The sequence below is a fragment of the Lagopus muta genome, chromosome 3 (genome assembly GCF_023343835.1).
Source record: "Lagopus muta isolate bLagMut1 chromosome 3, bLagMut1 primary, whole genome shotgun sequence".
Taxonomy (NCBI): Eukaryota; Metazoa; Chordata; class Aves; order Galliformes; family Phasianidae; genus Lagopus; species Lagopus muta.
In genome coordinates this window covers 39119152-39136634 of record NC_064435.1, presented here as the reverse complement: position 1 = coordinate 39136634, position 17483 = coordinate 39119152, and the positions used below count along the sequence as shown (strand labels likewise).

At 40.0% G+C, this 17483-nt stretch overlaps 1 protein-coding gene across 3 annotated transcripts; it reads left to right on the top strand.

The window, feature by feature from the left end:
• The first annotated feature begins 2322 nt into the window (after positions 1–2322).
• Positions 2323–4912, top strand: NPBWR1 (neuropeptides B and W receptor 1). 3 transcript variants are annotated; one of them, XM_048939486.1, is made up of 4 exons: positions 2323–2580; positions 2711–2820; positions 3455–3773; positions 3852–4912. In XM_048939486.1, the coding sequence occupies exons 3-4, from the start codon at positions 3605–3607 to the stop codon at positions 4598–4600; spliced, it is 918 nt and encodes a 305-aa protein (XP_048795443.1). In that variant the 5' UTR covers positions 2323–2580; positions 2711–2820; positions 3455–3604; the 3' UTR covers positions 4601–4912. The 3 variants fall into 3 exon arrangements, with proteins under 3 accessions (XP_048795443.1, XP_048795442.1, XP_048795441.1); XM_048939485.1 differs by having other exon boundaries at positions 3564–4912; XM_048939484.1 differs by having other exon boundaries at positions 3455–4912.
• The last annotated feature ends 12571 nt before the right edge of the window (positions 4913–17483 follow it).

Here is a 17483-nt window from a genome sequence, read left to right as displayed (position 1 = left end):
TTCTGAGTACTTCCAGATAAGGAGCAGCATTCAGAAAGTCAGTAACTCTCACTGCAAATAATCCTGTTCTTTACATCTAGTCAGAACTTGTAATTTGCAACTGCTGTCACACTACTCTTTTTCAGCTTTAAAAGATTTTTACTCTGTTTTCTCCATAACCCACATTCATATGTTTGGAGACGGCAATTAGTTTCCCCCACTCTTACTTCTCCGGCCAGAACAAATCCAATTCCCTCAATATCTCCCCACCTGTAGTATGCCTCCAAACCATTTTAATGACACTCCACTGGATTTTCCTGCACTTTGTCAATGTCTTTCTTGTTTGCATCTGGGAGCCCAGAACTGGACACAGCACAGTATCAAAAATGCCAAAGAAATGGAAAAAACTGAGTCTTTTGACCTGCTTTATATTGTTTTCTGGAAGAACTTTCCTAGCAAGGCAGTGCCCAACTTATAGTGTTACCTATAGTTCATGTGAAAGGAGATACCTCTCAGATTTGATACCCTCATTTGTTATCATCCATTAGCTTTCTGAGGGTGTATCTCATCGCAGCACACAGGTCCCCAAACATACTAAATAGTTTTAACGTTAGTACAGATCCCTGACAACTGCTACTAAAGACCAACCACCGATTAGATATTGCTGACTATTACTACTTGAGCACAACTTGTGCTTGCAGGTGACTGCTGAAGGCTTTGTGAAAAGTCCAGTTAAATGACAGCCACCATTCTCTCATAATCCACAGTCTTCTCTGATTTTGAGTGAGCAATGTCTTCTCACAACAGAATCAACAGGTACTCCAACATACTTTCTTGTTCTTCATATTCCTGGAAATGCATTTTAGGACTGATGTGAGAGTAATCAGTCTGTAGTTCCCTGGACTGTCTTCCTTGTTTTGTCTGCAGATGAGTATGACATGCCTTCTGTAGGGCATCATCATCAGGGATGTTCCCCAGTCATCGCGTTTATCTAGGTTACCTATTATGTTACTGCAATAAGCACCCACTGTGGCTGAGATCCTCCAACATCTCTATAAAGAAAAGTTTCTGCCTGTCTAGAGCTACAGAAAGTGAATCACAAACCCTGCATTAGTTCTGTACTACATTGCTCAGCATTTGCCTCCTGTTTGCCATGGCTAATCTTAAAACAAATCTAAAATATTAATAATGCTGTTGCTAGATTTCAATAAAAACTCCTATTTCAGTCTCTGGGGAGGCAAAACAATTCTGAAACAACAAAAGAGGATTACAAAAGAGGATCTTCAGAGACACATCTGAAAACAGTGGAAAAATATACTTAAATCAGTTTAACCATGATTAAATTTGTATTTTGTAATTAGGTAACACTGGTAAATAAAAAAGTGAAGAGGGGTCTCATGAAAATGTCTACACAAAATCATTGGAAATCATAAAATCTTACAATCATAGAATGCTTTGGGTTGGAAGGGACTCTTCAGAACATCTAGTTCCAACCCCCTGCTAAATGCAGGGACACCTCCCTCTAGACCAAATCAAAGACCAAAAGAAAAGATGATCACCAGGAGTTTTGATTGCATCCAGTATTTAACAATACAGTTATGACAGAAAGGTGCAAAGGTGATGTTTTCTTGTTTTTTTTTTTTTTTTTTTTTTTTTTTTTAATTATTATTATTGAAGTACAAAGTATGCAGAAAAGGGATCAAAGCACTGTGGCAGACCTGCAACCTAGACTTGATGTCACTCTCACGGGAGCTCATAAGTATGTGAACAGCTTTCTGTTTCTGTTAAGGAAGGCAAAAGTCACAGAGCACACAGTGTATTCTGTATTGCAATGTGTCATTTATTTTATAGCTACAAGCAGTACATAATAAAAGATAAATAGTTTTCTATGGCGATATTTTTTTATCCATTTACTGATTGATTGTTTTGCTTGAATTCTCATACTTGTGAAATCCCAGTTATCCAGCTAAATGTGTATCAGGGCATGGGACAGTCAGAGCTATGTTTCTCTCTCACTTCATGGTGCTAGCTCAAAGATACTGAAGAATTTTGCCAAATTATTTGGCAAAAGAAAGCATGAACTACAATATTAGCTTCAGGTATGCAGTCAGTACTGCCGGTCACACCACAAAAGACACTTTTCACTTTGACTGTAAGTGATGCAAAATTTTATCAGATGCACCACAAGCTCACGAAATTCAATCTCCTTTAAGCAGCAAAACAGATAAAGCTGAAGCCAGATAGACAGATACTCCGTGTTCTTTCTGGGAAAACAAGGTAATCGAGCTCTGAATTACCCTCTACAAAAGATTGCCTCCCGCGGGGGTCCATGTAAGTCTGCCGTTATCTCAGCATGACAGCGGGAAAGCGCGAAGGTATAAGAGCTCCCGTCGGAGCATCCCGCTCCACTCCACACCCGTGGAATCGAGACGACGGGCGCAACACCGCCCGAGGGAGCGCAGCCGCGGACACCCCGGGACCGGGGAGGGGAATGCGGCGTTCCCAGACCCCGCACCTCAGACAGATGCCACCTGGAGCTCGGATTTCTCCCACCTTCCTTGTGCTGCGATCTGCCGCCGTCGGGAGGAGATGCGACTTGAGGTAACTGCCCCCCAAACTCCTTTCCTCCCCCCCCCCCCCCCCCCCCCTCCCCACCCCCCAGGGAAAGCTCCAGCTCCTGAATTTTGCACGCTCCTCTCCGCGGTTACCGATGCCTGTTTGTTGTTCCTAGATCGAGATGAGCACGCGTTTAATTCCCGGCTGTGCTTAGGATCCGGCCAAGAAACCGCATCGGTGCACCCGGGGCTGCCTCCGGCTCCTGCCCACATCCGCCAGGGAAAGGTGAGCTTTCTCTTCCTCTGCTTTTAACACCCCCTGCCCCAGGGGAACGGGTGGGGTGGATTATTTTCGAGGACGGAGCAAGACTTTCCAACATTAAACTTCAGCGACCACCTCACATCCTGCTAGCCTGGCCCCGGGGTTCTTCACTTCCCATCTCTCAGCCCCAAGCATCCTAGAGACACCAGATCCCCTCTTTTCAGCTCTTGGCAGTCCTGCCTGGGAGAGTCACCCTGAACCCGTCTGTGAAAGGAACTTCAGGGAGGGACTGGAGAACCCCTGCAGGGGGTCACCTTAAGGTGGTGCAGAACTCTGCACTGCCTTCTTCACCCCCAACCCATTAGAATCTTAGAATCACAGAATCGTAGAATGGCCTGGGTTGAAAAGACCTTAAAAATCATCTAGTTTCAAACCATGGGCAGGGTTGCCAACCACTAGACCAGGCTGCCCAGAGCCACATCCAGCCTGGCCTTAAATGCATCTATGGATGAGGCATCCACAACCTCCTTGGGCAACCTTTCCAGTTAGCTTGGGCAGAGGTCAAGGATGGTCAGAAGGGACTGTCTCTGCTACAACTGGATGGTGGGACTTTCTGCCAGCAGCTGAGCACTCAACAATGTCCCCTTGCTCCCAGCAGGACATCTCTGGTGGGACACACATGGGAGCAGAAGGGAAGACACCAGTTGGTTGGATGCTTTGAGGAAGCAAGCTTGAGAATAACCAGGTTCCTTGCCTTTCTCTCCTAGCCCTTCTTGCTACCAGCAGGTCTAGGCCCTCTGCTGTGACCATGGAAAATACCTCTATCCCTGAGCTCAATTCTACATGTGTGGCTGGGCACACAGACTGTGCAAGGAGAGGAGATGAGGAGCTGAATATTCCCACTTCCCCACCAAGCCCCAGCTCCTACATCACGATGCCTGTCATCTATTCCATCATCTGCGCTGTGGGACTGACAGGTAACACTGCTGTCATCTATGTAATCCTCAAAGCCCCAAAGATGAAGACAGTCACCAACATCTTCATTCTCAATTTAGCCATTGCTGATGAGCTTTTTACCTTGGTGCTGCCCATCAACATTGCTGACTACCTGCTCCTACAATGGCCCTTTGGAGAGTTCATGTGTAAGCTCATTATCTCCATAGACCAGTACAACATTTTCTCCAGCATCTACTTCCTCACTGTTATGAGTGTTGACCGCTACCTTGTTGTAGTGGCCACCACCAAGTCCAGGAAGATGTCTTACCGCACCTACCGAGCTGCCAAGATTCTAAGCCTCTGCATCTGGTCCTTTGTCACAGTCATCATCCTGCCCTTCACTGTCTTTGCTAAGGTACACAAGGAGCAGGGGCGCTCCCAGTGTGTTTTCGTGTTCCCTCATCCTGAAATCATGTGGTGGAAAGGCAGTCGGATCTACACCCTTATCTTAGGCTTTGCTATCCCAGTGTCCACCATCTGCGTCCTCTACACCATCATGTTGTGCAGATTGAGACGTGTGCATCTTCATAGCAATGCAAAAGCTCTGGATAAAGCAAAAAAAAAAGTGACGCTGATGGTGGTTGTCATCCTGGCTGTGTGTCTGTTCTGCTGGACACCCTATCACCTCAGCACAGTGGTGGCCCTCACCACAGATATCCCACAAACTCCTCAGATTGTTGGGATTTCCTATTTCATCACTAGCTTGAGTTATGCCAACAGCTGCTTCAACCCTTTCTTGTATGCCTTTCTGGATGATAGTTTCCGGAGGAGTTTTCGTAAACTGATGGACTGCAGAACCACCTCATAGAGCCAACACCATACTCTCTTTTTACCACTGTCTGCTCTTTCCGAGGGTATTGAGGCCAAAGAATGCTTTTTGCTCCAGCCTTCCTGTGAAGGTCCACAGTGCTTCAGATTTCACTGCCTGAAATACAAACTGGGGACAGATAGGTCATTCTCAACTCAACTTTCTAGCACCTATTTCCTCAGCATTGCTTTCCATCTCTTTTGCTAGTGTTTGTTTTTTCCTTTCTCTCTCACGTGCTTTCTGTCCTAATGTGATAGCTCACACAGCTGCAGCAGATCCCTTTTCTGTTTTAAAATTTATTGCCTTGTGAGTTTAAGCCACATGACTCTCACTGGAGATTTGTAAAGCCAAATAAAGGTGTGTTGTGAAGTGTCTTGCTTAATGATTGCTCAATCTCCTTCATATCCTCCTTACTTCTTACAAAAAACTATCACAAATTTACCAGTACTGAAAAAGGCAGAGCTCCAAAGAATAAACAATAAACCAAGGCACTGGGTAGGGAATAAGCCAAGGGAAAAAAATAAGACACTGAGGTTATTTCATACAGGAAAATGAGAGAAAATAACACAAACCCATGAGAACAGACAAGAATGACTTCAACCTTGCATTAGGGGTGAGCCATCCATCACTGGCAAATAAAATAGCTAGATGTGGGTTTAGAACCCACTGTGGAAAATAGAGTAGTTCACAGCTGTATTTTCAGCTTTTTTTTTTCTTTTTTTTTTTTTTCTTTTTTTTTTTTCTCCAGAATTGATGTTTACTTTATTATTCATCATCTATTTATGGACAATCACCTTCCTGCACATAATTTTATTTCGGTCCTATAAAATGAAGGTATTTTTAATACAAATTGGCCCTACTGCAACGTGGAGAAGATTCTGGCTTCTTCCCTACAAATGATAAACGAGTAGATCTTAGATTACTTCTAACATTAATGAGGAGGAGAGAAAGGATCAGTGGACATTTCAACAGCATTCGCACGTCTACACATTGCACAAAGAATACTGTGAAAATAGTTGCAATCTCTTAGTATTTTCTCATCTTAATGGTCTTCCTTGTACTTTTACCTATGAGTACAGAGGGGCAGAGAAACGTAGTTAAAGAATTGCATTTTCACTTACATGGGAAAGGAGAATGGGTTTCAGGAGGTCCACAAAGACCTGTGCAGCTCATGCTCAGATTTTCAGATGCCTCCTGAGAGTCCTTAGCAGCAGGTCCCTTCCCACTGCTGCAGCCTAATGGTCTGCTATAGACATGTGAAATGTTTATCACATCGTTCCTTTAAAGACCCCAAACAAGAATTTCACTTTCAGATTGCAGTAATTTTACAAACTCTGATATATTGTAATATCATGTAACTGTGTTGATGATTAAATCATTTCCTCTTACAAATCACTAACATTCTGTGAAGCAGCCAGTGCTCATTTCAAAACCCAGATGTAATGGAAATGGAAGGATTACTTTGGGGAACAACTGTGTCTAATTCAACTTCACTGAAGCCAGTGGGGAGCACGCGATTGATTTCTACCAGGTACAGAAGCTGTCCTTTGTCAGAGCAAGTCCAGAAAGTGTTGAGAACGAATGTGCTGCAGGAACTGTTGTCCTGGCTTCATCTTGCTGCCTGCTAAGAAAGGTAAAAGAAAGGGGTGGTCTTTTTCCCTCAACTGACTGTTGTTTCAGCTATGCTTGTAATTCATAATGATGTCTCTCTTTGGTCAACCACTTGCTGTGCAGGAAGGTCTGTGTATCTCAGCATTTTCCTCTGCATGATGTACTTTCTGGCATATTAAACTGCATGGAACAAAGAACAAAGTCTGTCTTCATTCAGGCTATCAGTCTGTGCTCACAGCACTCTACTGTCATGTCCACAGCATTACTAGTGTGAATTTTGCATGCAGTTTTGATACTAAACAACATTCAATGAAAAGATGTTTTTCAAGATTACTGTATTTTCATTGCTTACGGATCCTTCCCTGAAAATTAAAGAATGCAGGTGAAATATGTTTGCAGGTATTTGTTTTTGCTGTGTTTGTGTTCTTTTTAGCAAAACAAGCACCTTAGAAGGAGTGGTACAGATTTAACATTGCTCCTGATATCCATCACCTGAAAATGTTGATAACGCTGCTACACATTTGCCTTATCACCAGCTGGGATTTCTATTTACGGTAGAAATGCTACTGATTATTAAGGTGTTTTTTAATATGTTTTTGCAAAACTTGATCTTCACACACGTATTAAATGCATTTCTGAGATGGTCAGTTGATATCAGCAGTCAGCCTCTTTATCCTTCTGATACTCAGTTCCTCTTCTCCCACACATGAAAATATGGGAAGTGCCATAAACTGCCACATTTCTTATGTTTTCCATTGTCTGACTTTTTTTTTTTTTTCATCAAAAACAGAAAAATGTTTACCTGTGGTAAATACAATCCTTTCACAAATTGTTTCTCATCCTTAATAGCAGATCGACCATCTGAGAAGAATTCAGTGTTTCCCCAAAAGCCTGGGATTTTCCTGTGGCACAGGGACGTCTGAGATTCAGCTTCAGGCACTGCAGTTTGGCAGCTGTGTATAGGAGTAAAGGTGAAGCTGGACAGCCTGGGAAATGCCAAAGGGTAAGTAAGGCCTCCTCTGATTTGCAGAGCTTCAATATTAAAGCAAGCAATCCATGTATTTTCTTCTACTGTGTGCTCTGTTTCAATGGGAAACAGAAGATTCTGGAGGAGTCCAAACATCGTCAAAACTAGCATTTAGCAAGAGAGGGAGAGGTCAGATGTTTGGCTTTGCTTGTCAGCAAGGACAATTTAGTGCTCTCTAGAAGCTAACCTTTGACTACCACAGCAGCACTAGAGGTAACATCTCTGCAAAATTTGTAGCCCACAAGTCTTTGTACTTCTTTTACAGGGGAAGGATTTATGCTCCTGTTCAGCCCGTACTTAACCAGCTGTAATGAAATTCAGTAGTATCACATCTTGATACAGCACAGTTGCTGTGAAGATGTATTTATGAATATAAACAAAATATAAAATAAGTCAATTTTCCTCACAGTAGAAATTTTTTGTGTGACCTACTGCTGATACTGCAGATAGATAGGAGGAGGCCCACACAGTCTTAGCCAAACCCTTGCGCTTCAGTTCAGGAAAGGAATACTCCAGGCTCTGTGTGTATAAACAGTAAGCATAGTAAGAACAGCTCATGGCAGACCAGCCCATGCCAATCAGAGAGGTCCCCAACCCTCTCAATCTTTCCACTTTATTTTAAAGTAGTTTCACGGTGGCCAATAGAGAAAGCTGTATAATTCTGCTATTCACTGCCCAGAGAGGCAGTGCAGTCTCCTTCTACAGAGATATTCAGGACCCATCTGGATGCCTACCTGTGTGACTTGCTCTAGCAGGGGGGTTGGACTTGATGATTTCTTGAGCTCCCTTCCAACGCCTGTGATTCTGTGATAAAGCATAATTACAACCAAAGGCAATTATTTAGTGTTTGCCTCTTGTCTAAGAGAAAATAAGCAAATTCTTTCCCCTTCAGTGGAAAAGAAAAACAAAACCCCCTTGCATACTTGCTGGAGATTTTCCTTTTTTCCTGTTTACTTCTATACCAACAAACTATCAACTCATTACTAAGATCATGCTGAGTACTTACAGAACTTGTACCTCCTCACAAAACATTTACACCACCAGAGGGAGTGAAAAGGCAAGTTATTTAGAAAGGCACTGAGTGGGGACTCCAGTTCCTGCTGTTATTCCTGACACAGAGCATGCATTTTCTATGTAAATTCTCTTTCCTCAGATTTTTCTCACAAATATAGTAGAAACAGGATATTAAAATAGCTTTAAAAAAGGGATAAAAAAATATAGAGGAAAAAATCATTGAGCTTAGGTCATAATTTTCTAGAGGTGTGATCCCAAAGCTGCTCAGAACTTTTGTTTCTTTATAAGCATGCTCATTGAATGTATAACACTTTTGAGTATCAAGAGCTGCAAATGTCTGGATGCAGCTGAGCACCCATATCCTCCTGCACGTTCCCATTCCCAGTAAGCCTGCCCCAGTTCACAGATCTGGCCCCAGTTTACCTGAACTGGCCTTCAGGAGCCTACCTCCTGCACAGCTTATTTCACAAAGCAAATGCAGTGTCTCAGAGAGAGTCCACCTTTCCTCCCTCCCACTCCCCGAGAAAGGGGAAGGTGAAGCTGTCTGGGGGCAGGGATTTCTGTATCTTCATACCGTGCTTCCCACCAATTTCATCAGCTAAATTTACCCACTATTTCCTTTTTTCCTGTCCCTCGTTCCTGTCGTCCCCTGGCTGCAATTAGCATTTTGTACACTGAATCTTCTTCCAGCTCTCAGCCCCTAGGTGGCACTGATTTATCACCAAGAGGCAGTTATATTTTCCTAAACCAGCTTTGAAAACTACAAAATTGACTCCAGGAGCGACAGAAGATGCCCAAACTAATGCAAATTAGCCTGTCTTTAGAGAAATAAAATACTTGGATTTTTTGCTATAAGTTATACAACAAGTGGCATAAATGCTCACAAGCAGGCTGAAGAACAGCATTGTTTCCTTCGTCAGTACTTGCGCTGTCAGGCAGATTGGATTCAGTTCCCCACACACCCAGGGAGATGTCCTGGCTGTTCCATGACCAAAGCTGGGATGGGGCTGAGTCTATGTTCAGTGGTACAGCAGACTTTGCTGGTAAATACAGTTATACCCTTGGATACATTTTAGTTTAGGCAAATCAGGGAAATGACCACTGTAAATGCAGCTTATAGAACCAGAGCAGAGCAGCAACTGAGCAGATTTTATTACTTTCAAATACAATATTGTGACAAGATGCCCCCCTCCACAGGTTCATGACTGATATCCATAGACCTTTAAAATTGCTGTAGGTTAGTACTTTTCAATGGATGTTGTTTAAATAGCTGAACGAAGTCTGATGAAATCTTAGAACCTAGGACTGATTTAACTTTAATGATAGAATTGCTTGCGTTGGAAGAGACCTTAAAGATCGTCTAGTTAAATCTAGATTAAAACCCCTTTCTGCTCCCAAATTCAAGTTTGCACTTCAGACATTAGGCAGATCAGTGAGAAAATAGTATCTCAACAAAATTCACAAGTTCTTATAGAAAAAATGATTTTATTTTCAGGAAATACACCTCAAATATACATATATATATATTTAATATAAGAAAAGAATCACGTTTTGATAAGGAGAAGGAGTGTTAACATTCATATACCTGGTAGATTTCTGGGGAGCTGTAAGTAATACAGTGAGATTGAATAAACAAATAACCAACTGTAATCTGTTTTTGTAATTTATTACAGAATAAGGTTTTCCTACAGTCCCCTTAGATTCTGTAATGGATATCTAGGTTTCTGCTTCTCTCAAAAGAAACAGGCATTTTCCAAGGACTATATTTCACTTGTGTATTAAAAACCACCTTTGAAATAGTACATGTGGGCTTTAATGCCTCAGTCACTGAGTCTGTGTTCCAAAAGGAATCTTCAGCTGAAGAAATAGCAAAGCTAATTTCTGGTTGGCATAGTAACTCAGCAGCAACATGCTAACTAAAAGTTTAACGTGCTTTAATATCGGGTGTCTATAGAACCTATTGTCTTCACATTTGATGAGCTCTACAGTTTGACACATTTGTTCTCTTTGATAAAAACACTACTCAAGTATCATCAATAGCCAGAGCGATAGGTCATCTTTTATTTCTGTTGGTACAACATGCTATGGGAACTTTAGAAAACTGAATCTGAAAAGTTCATATTGAAGGAGAAGGCAGCTCGCTATCCATCATCCTTTGAAGATATCTTGATCACATTGGAAAAAAAAAAAAAGAAAAAACAATCTTCTAAGTACTGCTGTGGGATTAAAAAGAAAATATTCAAAACATACACAGAAACCTTTCTCCTAAGGCTTTCTTATTCATTTAATATACTTGTTTATTCAAACAAACAATATGAAATATAGAAAAAAGCATAATGTTAGAAGTCTTAGCAAAATCTTCAACTCTCAAAAAGCCTGGGAGAAACTTAAGCCCCGTTGACAATCTTTCTACTGTGATGAAGCATTCTGCCAATGCTGACTTAAATTCTGTTAAAATGAAAAAGGCATTGAGAAACGTTATCCATTGAAATTAATCTTTGTATTTATAACTGAGAACAAAGTTAAATAAGCCAAGCCTGAATATATGACAGAAATGCCAATGCAGAAATAATTTTAATAGTCTGTACCACTGCTAGCAATCATCTTCTATCTATTAATTTTTGCTGCATTGATTACTAGATTCTCATTCAAGCCTTGTTAAAGTTGATGTGGCCTATTTCTTTTCCTCTGTGACTAAATAAGAAATGAAGCTCTACTCAGTGGTCAGACTACACTGTTAAGTTAGATGAGGTTTGGAGGGAATGTTACCATTGAGTCACATTACTGCAGCTAGAAGTATTGAAGAAAAACAAACAATCAGTCAATTTTTCCAAGTAGTCTATCTCATATCCCACAGTACTTATAATACGTGTGGCTTACAGCTCTGTCAATCAGAATTACATGTAGAAAAATAGGAGAAACTCCTTAAAGACATCTGACAGATAAATTGAGAAGTATTACTATGTAATTTACTACAAGCATAAATCTGTGTCACCAACATCCATCTTTGTTGTCCTTAAAGAAACACTACTGAACAGTTAAAAAATTAAATAATTGCTAAATTTCAGAGCTTTTTTTTTTTTTTTGAGATTATTATATTTGCACATAAAATAATAGGTTTTCCTTCAAATAATAGTTCCTTTGTTACTCAGCTAACTAATCCTAGCATAACCAAAGAAATGAACATCAAAGTGGTCTTAGGCTTACTGACATTGCTGACAAGAACAGCGATGATGGTAGCATTTTTGTTGATATTGGTACACTACTGATAGACTCCATTAGCACGGAGTATGATATGTACATGCTAATATACAAGTCATTTCAACACAGTTTCGTGTTGTGAAACTGCTTTCCACAAAAATGTTTTGTAGGCTAGAAATAAAACCATGTTTATACAAAGATTGTAGACAACTCTACAGCCGATGGCTACCAAACAGGACGTCTAAAATGCTGCCTGTATGTAGTTCAGCAAACTTCTGAGCTATAATTGTCAAACTACATCCGTCAAAACCAGAGAAGACTGCAGCTGAGTATCAGATGCCTCACTATATATTCAACTATCTGGTTGGGCATGTGTGTGACTGCCCCCAGAGGGTGACTGGGTGAGGAGGGAAGATGGCCAGGAGAGGACAGCCACTGTTTCTTTGATGATAAAGGTGACTTAAGGCAAGGAGGACCTCAGTTTAGGCTTGGCTTAAAAAGAGTAACATCCGATTTCAATTTATAACATTTCTATTATTTTTACAAAACTCCTGAGGAAATAAAGAACCTATAGACAAAAATAATGGCTGGACAATAAACAGAATACCAAGCTGCATCAGCCAACTTAAATTGTTTACTAAACTAATGAAAGTCATCCAAATAATTCTAAAAAATTTCCAGCCACATTACCACCAACCTTACTGCAATGACTGGGTCCAACAATAGTACATTCTACTGTGTGCCCATGACATTTAATTAAATTGTTACAAAATTAAATTACAGGGCTTGTACTCCTCTTTTATTCTGTTTCTAGCACAAAATGTAACCATAAAATAACTCATTAATATGCTGTAATTATAGTAGTTCATAAACAAAAAAATCTACTTTTCATGTTTTGTGTTTTCATTGTGTTATATGTGCAAAACTGCAACTACAATACATTAAGTAGAAAAGTACAAATAAAAATGAAATTTTTATATGCTTAGAAGCCTGCTTCAAAAAAATCAAGATAAATAGCAGATATCTGAGAAATGTGTGCACTAATTGCAAAGTGCTGGAAGTAAAATTATAGACTTTTTGATAACTAGCATGCTTTTCATTTTCTTGCCTCTTACTTTAAATATTGTTTCATCTATGATGGTTTATTCTTTCATTTCACAAGTTAGTAGGTTTTGCAAAGGGTAGATTATTCTAGAGCTTTGCTCTTTGTTTTGCTAGAGCATAAATTTCCAGGAACTGTTTACATGCACTTTTCATATTTGAGAATGAGTCCTTTAAACAAAATGAAAATATCTTCTGTGGTACAGAAAATCACTTGGGTTGTCAGGAGGGATCTACACAGCTCATTAAAAACTTTCAATAGAGAAAGAAAGAAATAGACAAGAAATCACCTAAGTTTTTACATTATGAAAACGTATTTTTAAAAGTAGGTTCCTGAAGGCTATACAGCCTTATAAAATTGAACCAATTCTGTTCAGCATGTTCTATCCTTTAAAATAGAATAGTTCAGTTGGAAGGGATCTGCAAAGATCAAGTCCAATTGCCTGACCTCTTCAGACCTAACTAATAGCTAAGCACATTATTGAGGGCATTGTCCAAATATCTCTTGAACTCTGAGAGTCATGAGGCATCAACCACCTCTATGAGAAACCCAATCTGAGCCTCCCTTGGAGTTTTGCCATTCTCATGTTTCTGTCAGTTTCCAGGAGCAGAGCCCGGCACTCCTCCCCAGGGAAATGCAGAGAGCAATCAGGTCACCTCTCAGCATCCTTTTCTCCAGAAAATCCCTGTAATTTGGAAGGAAAAAAAAAAAAAAAAAAAAAAAAAAAAAAAAAAAAAAAAACCCAGATCCTTCAAATCACAAGTGAAACTTGTCTTGCCAATGTATATCTGGCAGAGTTACTTCACTGCAGCCCGGTAAAGGATAATTATTCTTTCCAGCACTGTGGTTAGGACCAGGAGAAAAAAGTCAGTTCTTCATAAGTGGGGAACGCAGAGTAACAAGACATAATTTTGTCAGTAAGAGTGATGGATGTAGACAAAAAAGTAAGGAGAGAAGCAAAAAAAAAAAAAAAAAAAAAGTGCTTGGTTTTAAATTTCCATGTTTGGTTTTACCTTCAAAGGAATAGACAAAAATTTTCCCTGTGTCCGAGGACCATGTTTATCTACCACAAAACCAATGAGTTCTTGGGCTGCCACTGGATCTTTCCTAAACTAACCAGACATCCCAGAATTCGGTTCCAAATCTTCCTTGCTCTCACTGCAGCTGGCCAAAGTGAAGAAACTCATTCTTAACAAACCTACACTTATTATGAAATCATTTTGAGAGAGAATTTCCCACTATATCTGCCAAGCAATTTTTGAAAGTAAATCTTTTTCTTACTATTAGTGAACATGTTAACTATCTAAAGCCATATAACTGTGTGTTATACTTTACACTTTTGATTGTTTACAGTATATTGTCATAAACAGAAACATGACCCAGCACCGGGTCTGAACATCAAGACTGAAGCACAAAGCATCATGAAGACAAATGAATCCCTCTAAGGGAAAAGCTATGCAAGAGCAAGCATAGTGAGTGTTTGTTCCACTTAATATGAGTCTCATGACTGTAGTGACAGAAGTCAGATCTTTTCAGAAGTCAGGTCATAATCAATGGCAACATATGCTTTGAAAAACAGTTAATTTGGTAAACTCCCTGCAGCACCATCACTTGTCACTTCTGACAAGGACTTCCCTGAAAGAACACAGCTTTATCTTACAATACCATTGCATGGCTTATTCTTTTCACAACAAAAGTGAGTATATATAATTGATTCAGGCAGCTGTTGTCAAAATAAGCTAGATAAAATATAGATGAACTACCAGAAACAAACGCAAGCATAGCATATATATTATTGCTTTTGTCTCCAAAGAAACGTCAGCTCAAAAACTCTTTCAGGATGTACTGTGGTACTATTAGGAGCAGCTTAATTGCTTTGCTACAAAAAGCACCTGAACTCACTAAATAGAAAGTAAACATTGCTATTTGATCTTACATACTTCTCTGTGTATTGATTTTTATCTCCAACACAGATCAAACACCTTGCTGAACAGGAGATACAAAGACATTTTTTTCTCTCAGAATGCAGTCTAACAAGTGATTTTTATCATCCTAATAACAAGAGATTCCCAGTCAAAAACGCATGAAGTGGGAATGGAGTTATACACACCAGAAATTACAGTGCGTGCAGTATACTCTGTACAACCAGAACTCCAGTGAAGCATGCTTTCAAAGGAGAACTGTTGTTCAGGGTTGGTGAAGTGGAAATAAATAAATAAAAAGGATTACTGCCTGAGCTTGTCAACGAACTCCTCAGGAGGAAATTCAACTCGACTGAAAGCACAGTGATCTGACAGGATTCTAGCAACCTGCCTCAGCTGAGCTGGGGATGGAAAGATCTGTGATGGCACTGTTCTCAGGTAAAACCTGAAGGGTCATCTAATGTTCAAAAGCCCAGAGCAGGAGAAAAAGCTATGCATGCTTTCAGAAAGACATTTTGGGTCACATTATGACTATTTCAAGTAGATTACTCACCATTTGTGTCAGGATGTTCACCTTCAGGATAAGCTGTTTTCTCATTGAGGTTTTCAAGAGACAGCATTTTATCCAGACAGCTGGGAGTTGGAAGCAGTTTTTTTTTGTTAGGGAAAAAAAATGGTGCCTCATTCAAATTAAATTGACACTTTAGTAGCAGTTAATTCTCTCTAAAATACAGAGATTACAGACATTTTGTTTTGTACCATATCATATCACAGTCATGCAGACCCATAAATGAGGTTGACTATCCAGTTAACAGCCCCATAAGAAGACTCTGTGAAACAGAAGACATTGTCCAAACATGCCAAAACAGACCTGCAAAATAATGTCCATTTTTAAAATGGAAGTGTTAATGACTTCTGTAGGAGTATTGTCAGTATTTCAAAAATTCAATTTTTAGATTCATTACACTGTGTGCTGTAACTTTGTAGCAACCAAATTCCACATGGAGCCATCTATGACCTTTCATTAACTGATGTCTTCTATTTTATGTCTTCTGTTGCTCCACAATTCAAATTTTTTCTGGTGACTCCTGGAAAGGAGACACAGATGTGATTCTCATGCTGCCATCAAATTCATTCCTGCTTGTTTTTCTCTACTGGAAGCTAGAAGGCTGCTTCAGCTGCTGTTTTGTGTGGAATAGAGTTAATTTTCTTCAAAAAGGTTTGTGTGGTGCTAGTTTTAGATTTTTGATGAAAATAGCGTTGATGAGACATTGATGTTTTTATGCTAAATCAGGGACTTTGCAGATTCTCACATGGCCCTACCAGCAAGGACTGGGGGGACAGAACCAGGACAGCTGACCCAAACTCAAAGGGATAGCTTGTACCACATCACATCACACTCAGCAATAAAAGCTGGGGTAATGAAGGAGGAAGGGGGAGGTGTTCAGACTGATGGTGCTGGTCTTCCAAGACACCATTACACATGATGAGCCCCAGTTACCTGGGAGTGCTGAATATCTGCCTGCCAATGGGAAGTCATGAATTATTTCCCTGTTTTGCTTTGCTTATGCATGAAACTTTTGCTTTACCAATTAAATTGTCTTTGTCTCCATCTATGAGCTCTTGAACTTCAACATTTCCAATTCTCTACCTCATCCCACCTGGGGAAAGTAAGAGACTAGCTGTGCGGTGCTGAGCTATCTGCCTGGTTAAACCACAAAAGATAGGTTTTCACATTTAAGATTTAAAAAAAAAAGCATGAAAAGAAAAAAAATATGAGATTCCCTAAGATTAACTCATCTAAAAGATTATACTTATTTCTGTTGTTGGATTTAGCTCTAATAAAAAGCTAATAAAAAGATACAGTAATAATACCATAAGTACAGGAAATAGTTGTGCATACATATCCAGAGTACTGCTCCATATCTTTAATGTTTATTACTAATGGAAATTGAAATCTTGTAAAATGCAATCATCTCTGATAGTTTCACCCCATTAATTACAGAAAAATTACCAAGAAGATAAATGAAACAGCCTACAGTGCAATATTGCAGTGAATGCCTGTATTCCACAGAGAACCCTGTTCTCCTCCAGTACCAGAAATAAAGATGCTGAGTGGCGACTGTGCTGCCAAAACATAGAAAGTAGTGTGGAGAGAGGGAGCCCGGAAAAGCAGAGGGTGGGAGAGCGCTGCACCAATGCATGAGTTTTGCCAGCCATGCTGTGCCATGGCAGGGGAAAACAGGGTGTCTTGTGCAGCAGAGAAGAGGCCCTGCTCCAGAGTGGGGCTGGTACAGGGGAAGTGCATCATCAGGGCTTGACAAAGGCAATACAGGTGGCTGAGAAATTTCTGGAGAAGGAACAAACATGAAAGCCAGTTTGGGTATTCTGTAATATGCTGTCATTTCTTTTCCTCCCTCTTCCACATACAAATGCTCCTAGGTATTTAGACCTCACATACACATTTGGCTCTGCTTTCATAATGATAACACTCAGTTTAAGAAGAGTTTTTAACCAAGATGTTGCAAAAAATATCCTTGAAAACAAATTAGTGGCCTGCTCTTTGTCAAGCAAACAACCAAAGACAGTGAAAAAACAAGTGTGCCAAAGGGAGCTTCTAGTTTAACAGCAGTAATTATTGGGGATGGTGATCTGGAAACACAGCTCTATTTGCAGAGTCAGACAAGCAAGTGGAATCTGTTCTTTCATTTACAATTTTCATTTCAGAACCCTACCTGAGTCCTTTGCAAACTCTTCAATAGCATATGCGTAAATTGATCTCTCCAATTATGTATATTCAGTGTCCATTTCCAAGAACAAATCTTTTTAAAAAGAGTCATTTTTTGAGGATCTTGACATATGAAATTCAAGCCATATCCTTAGCCATGAGTAACACACATCCTACAATTTCTTTTATTGCACACTGGGACCATATCTGATTTTAAGCTTTAACTGCCAGCACAAGTGATGACATTTCAGGCTGATACACAATCACTAGTCTGTAGA

Coding starts and splice junctions, on each gene's coding strand:
- NPBWR1 (XM_048939485.1), top strand. CDS start 3,605: ATGGAAAATACCTCTATCCCTGAGCTCAATTCTACATGTGTGGCTGGG.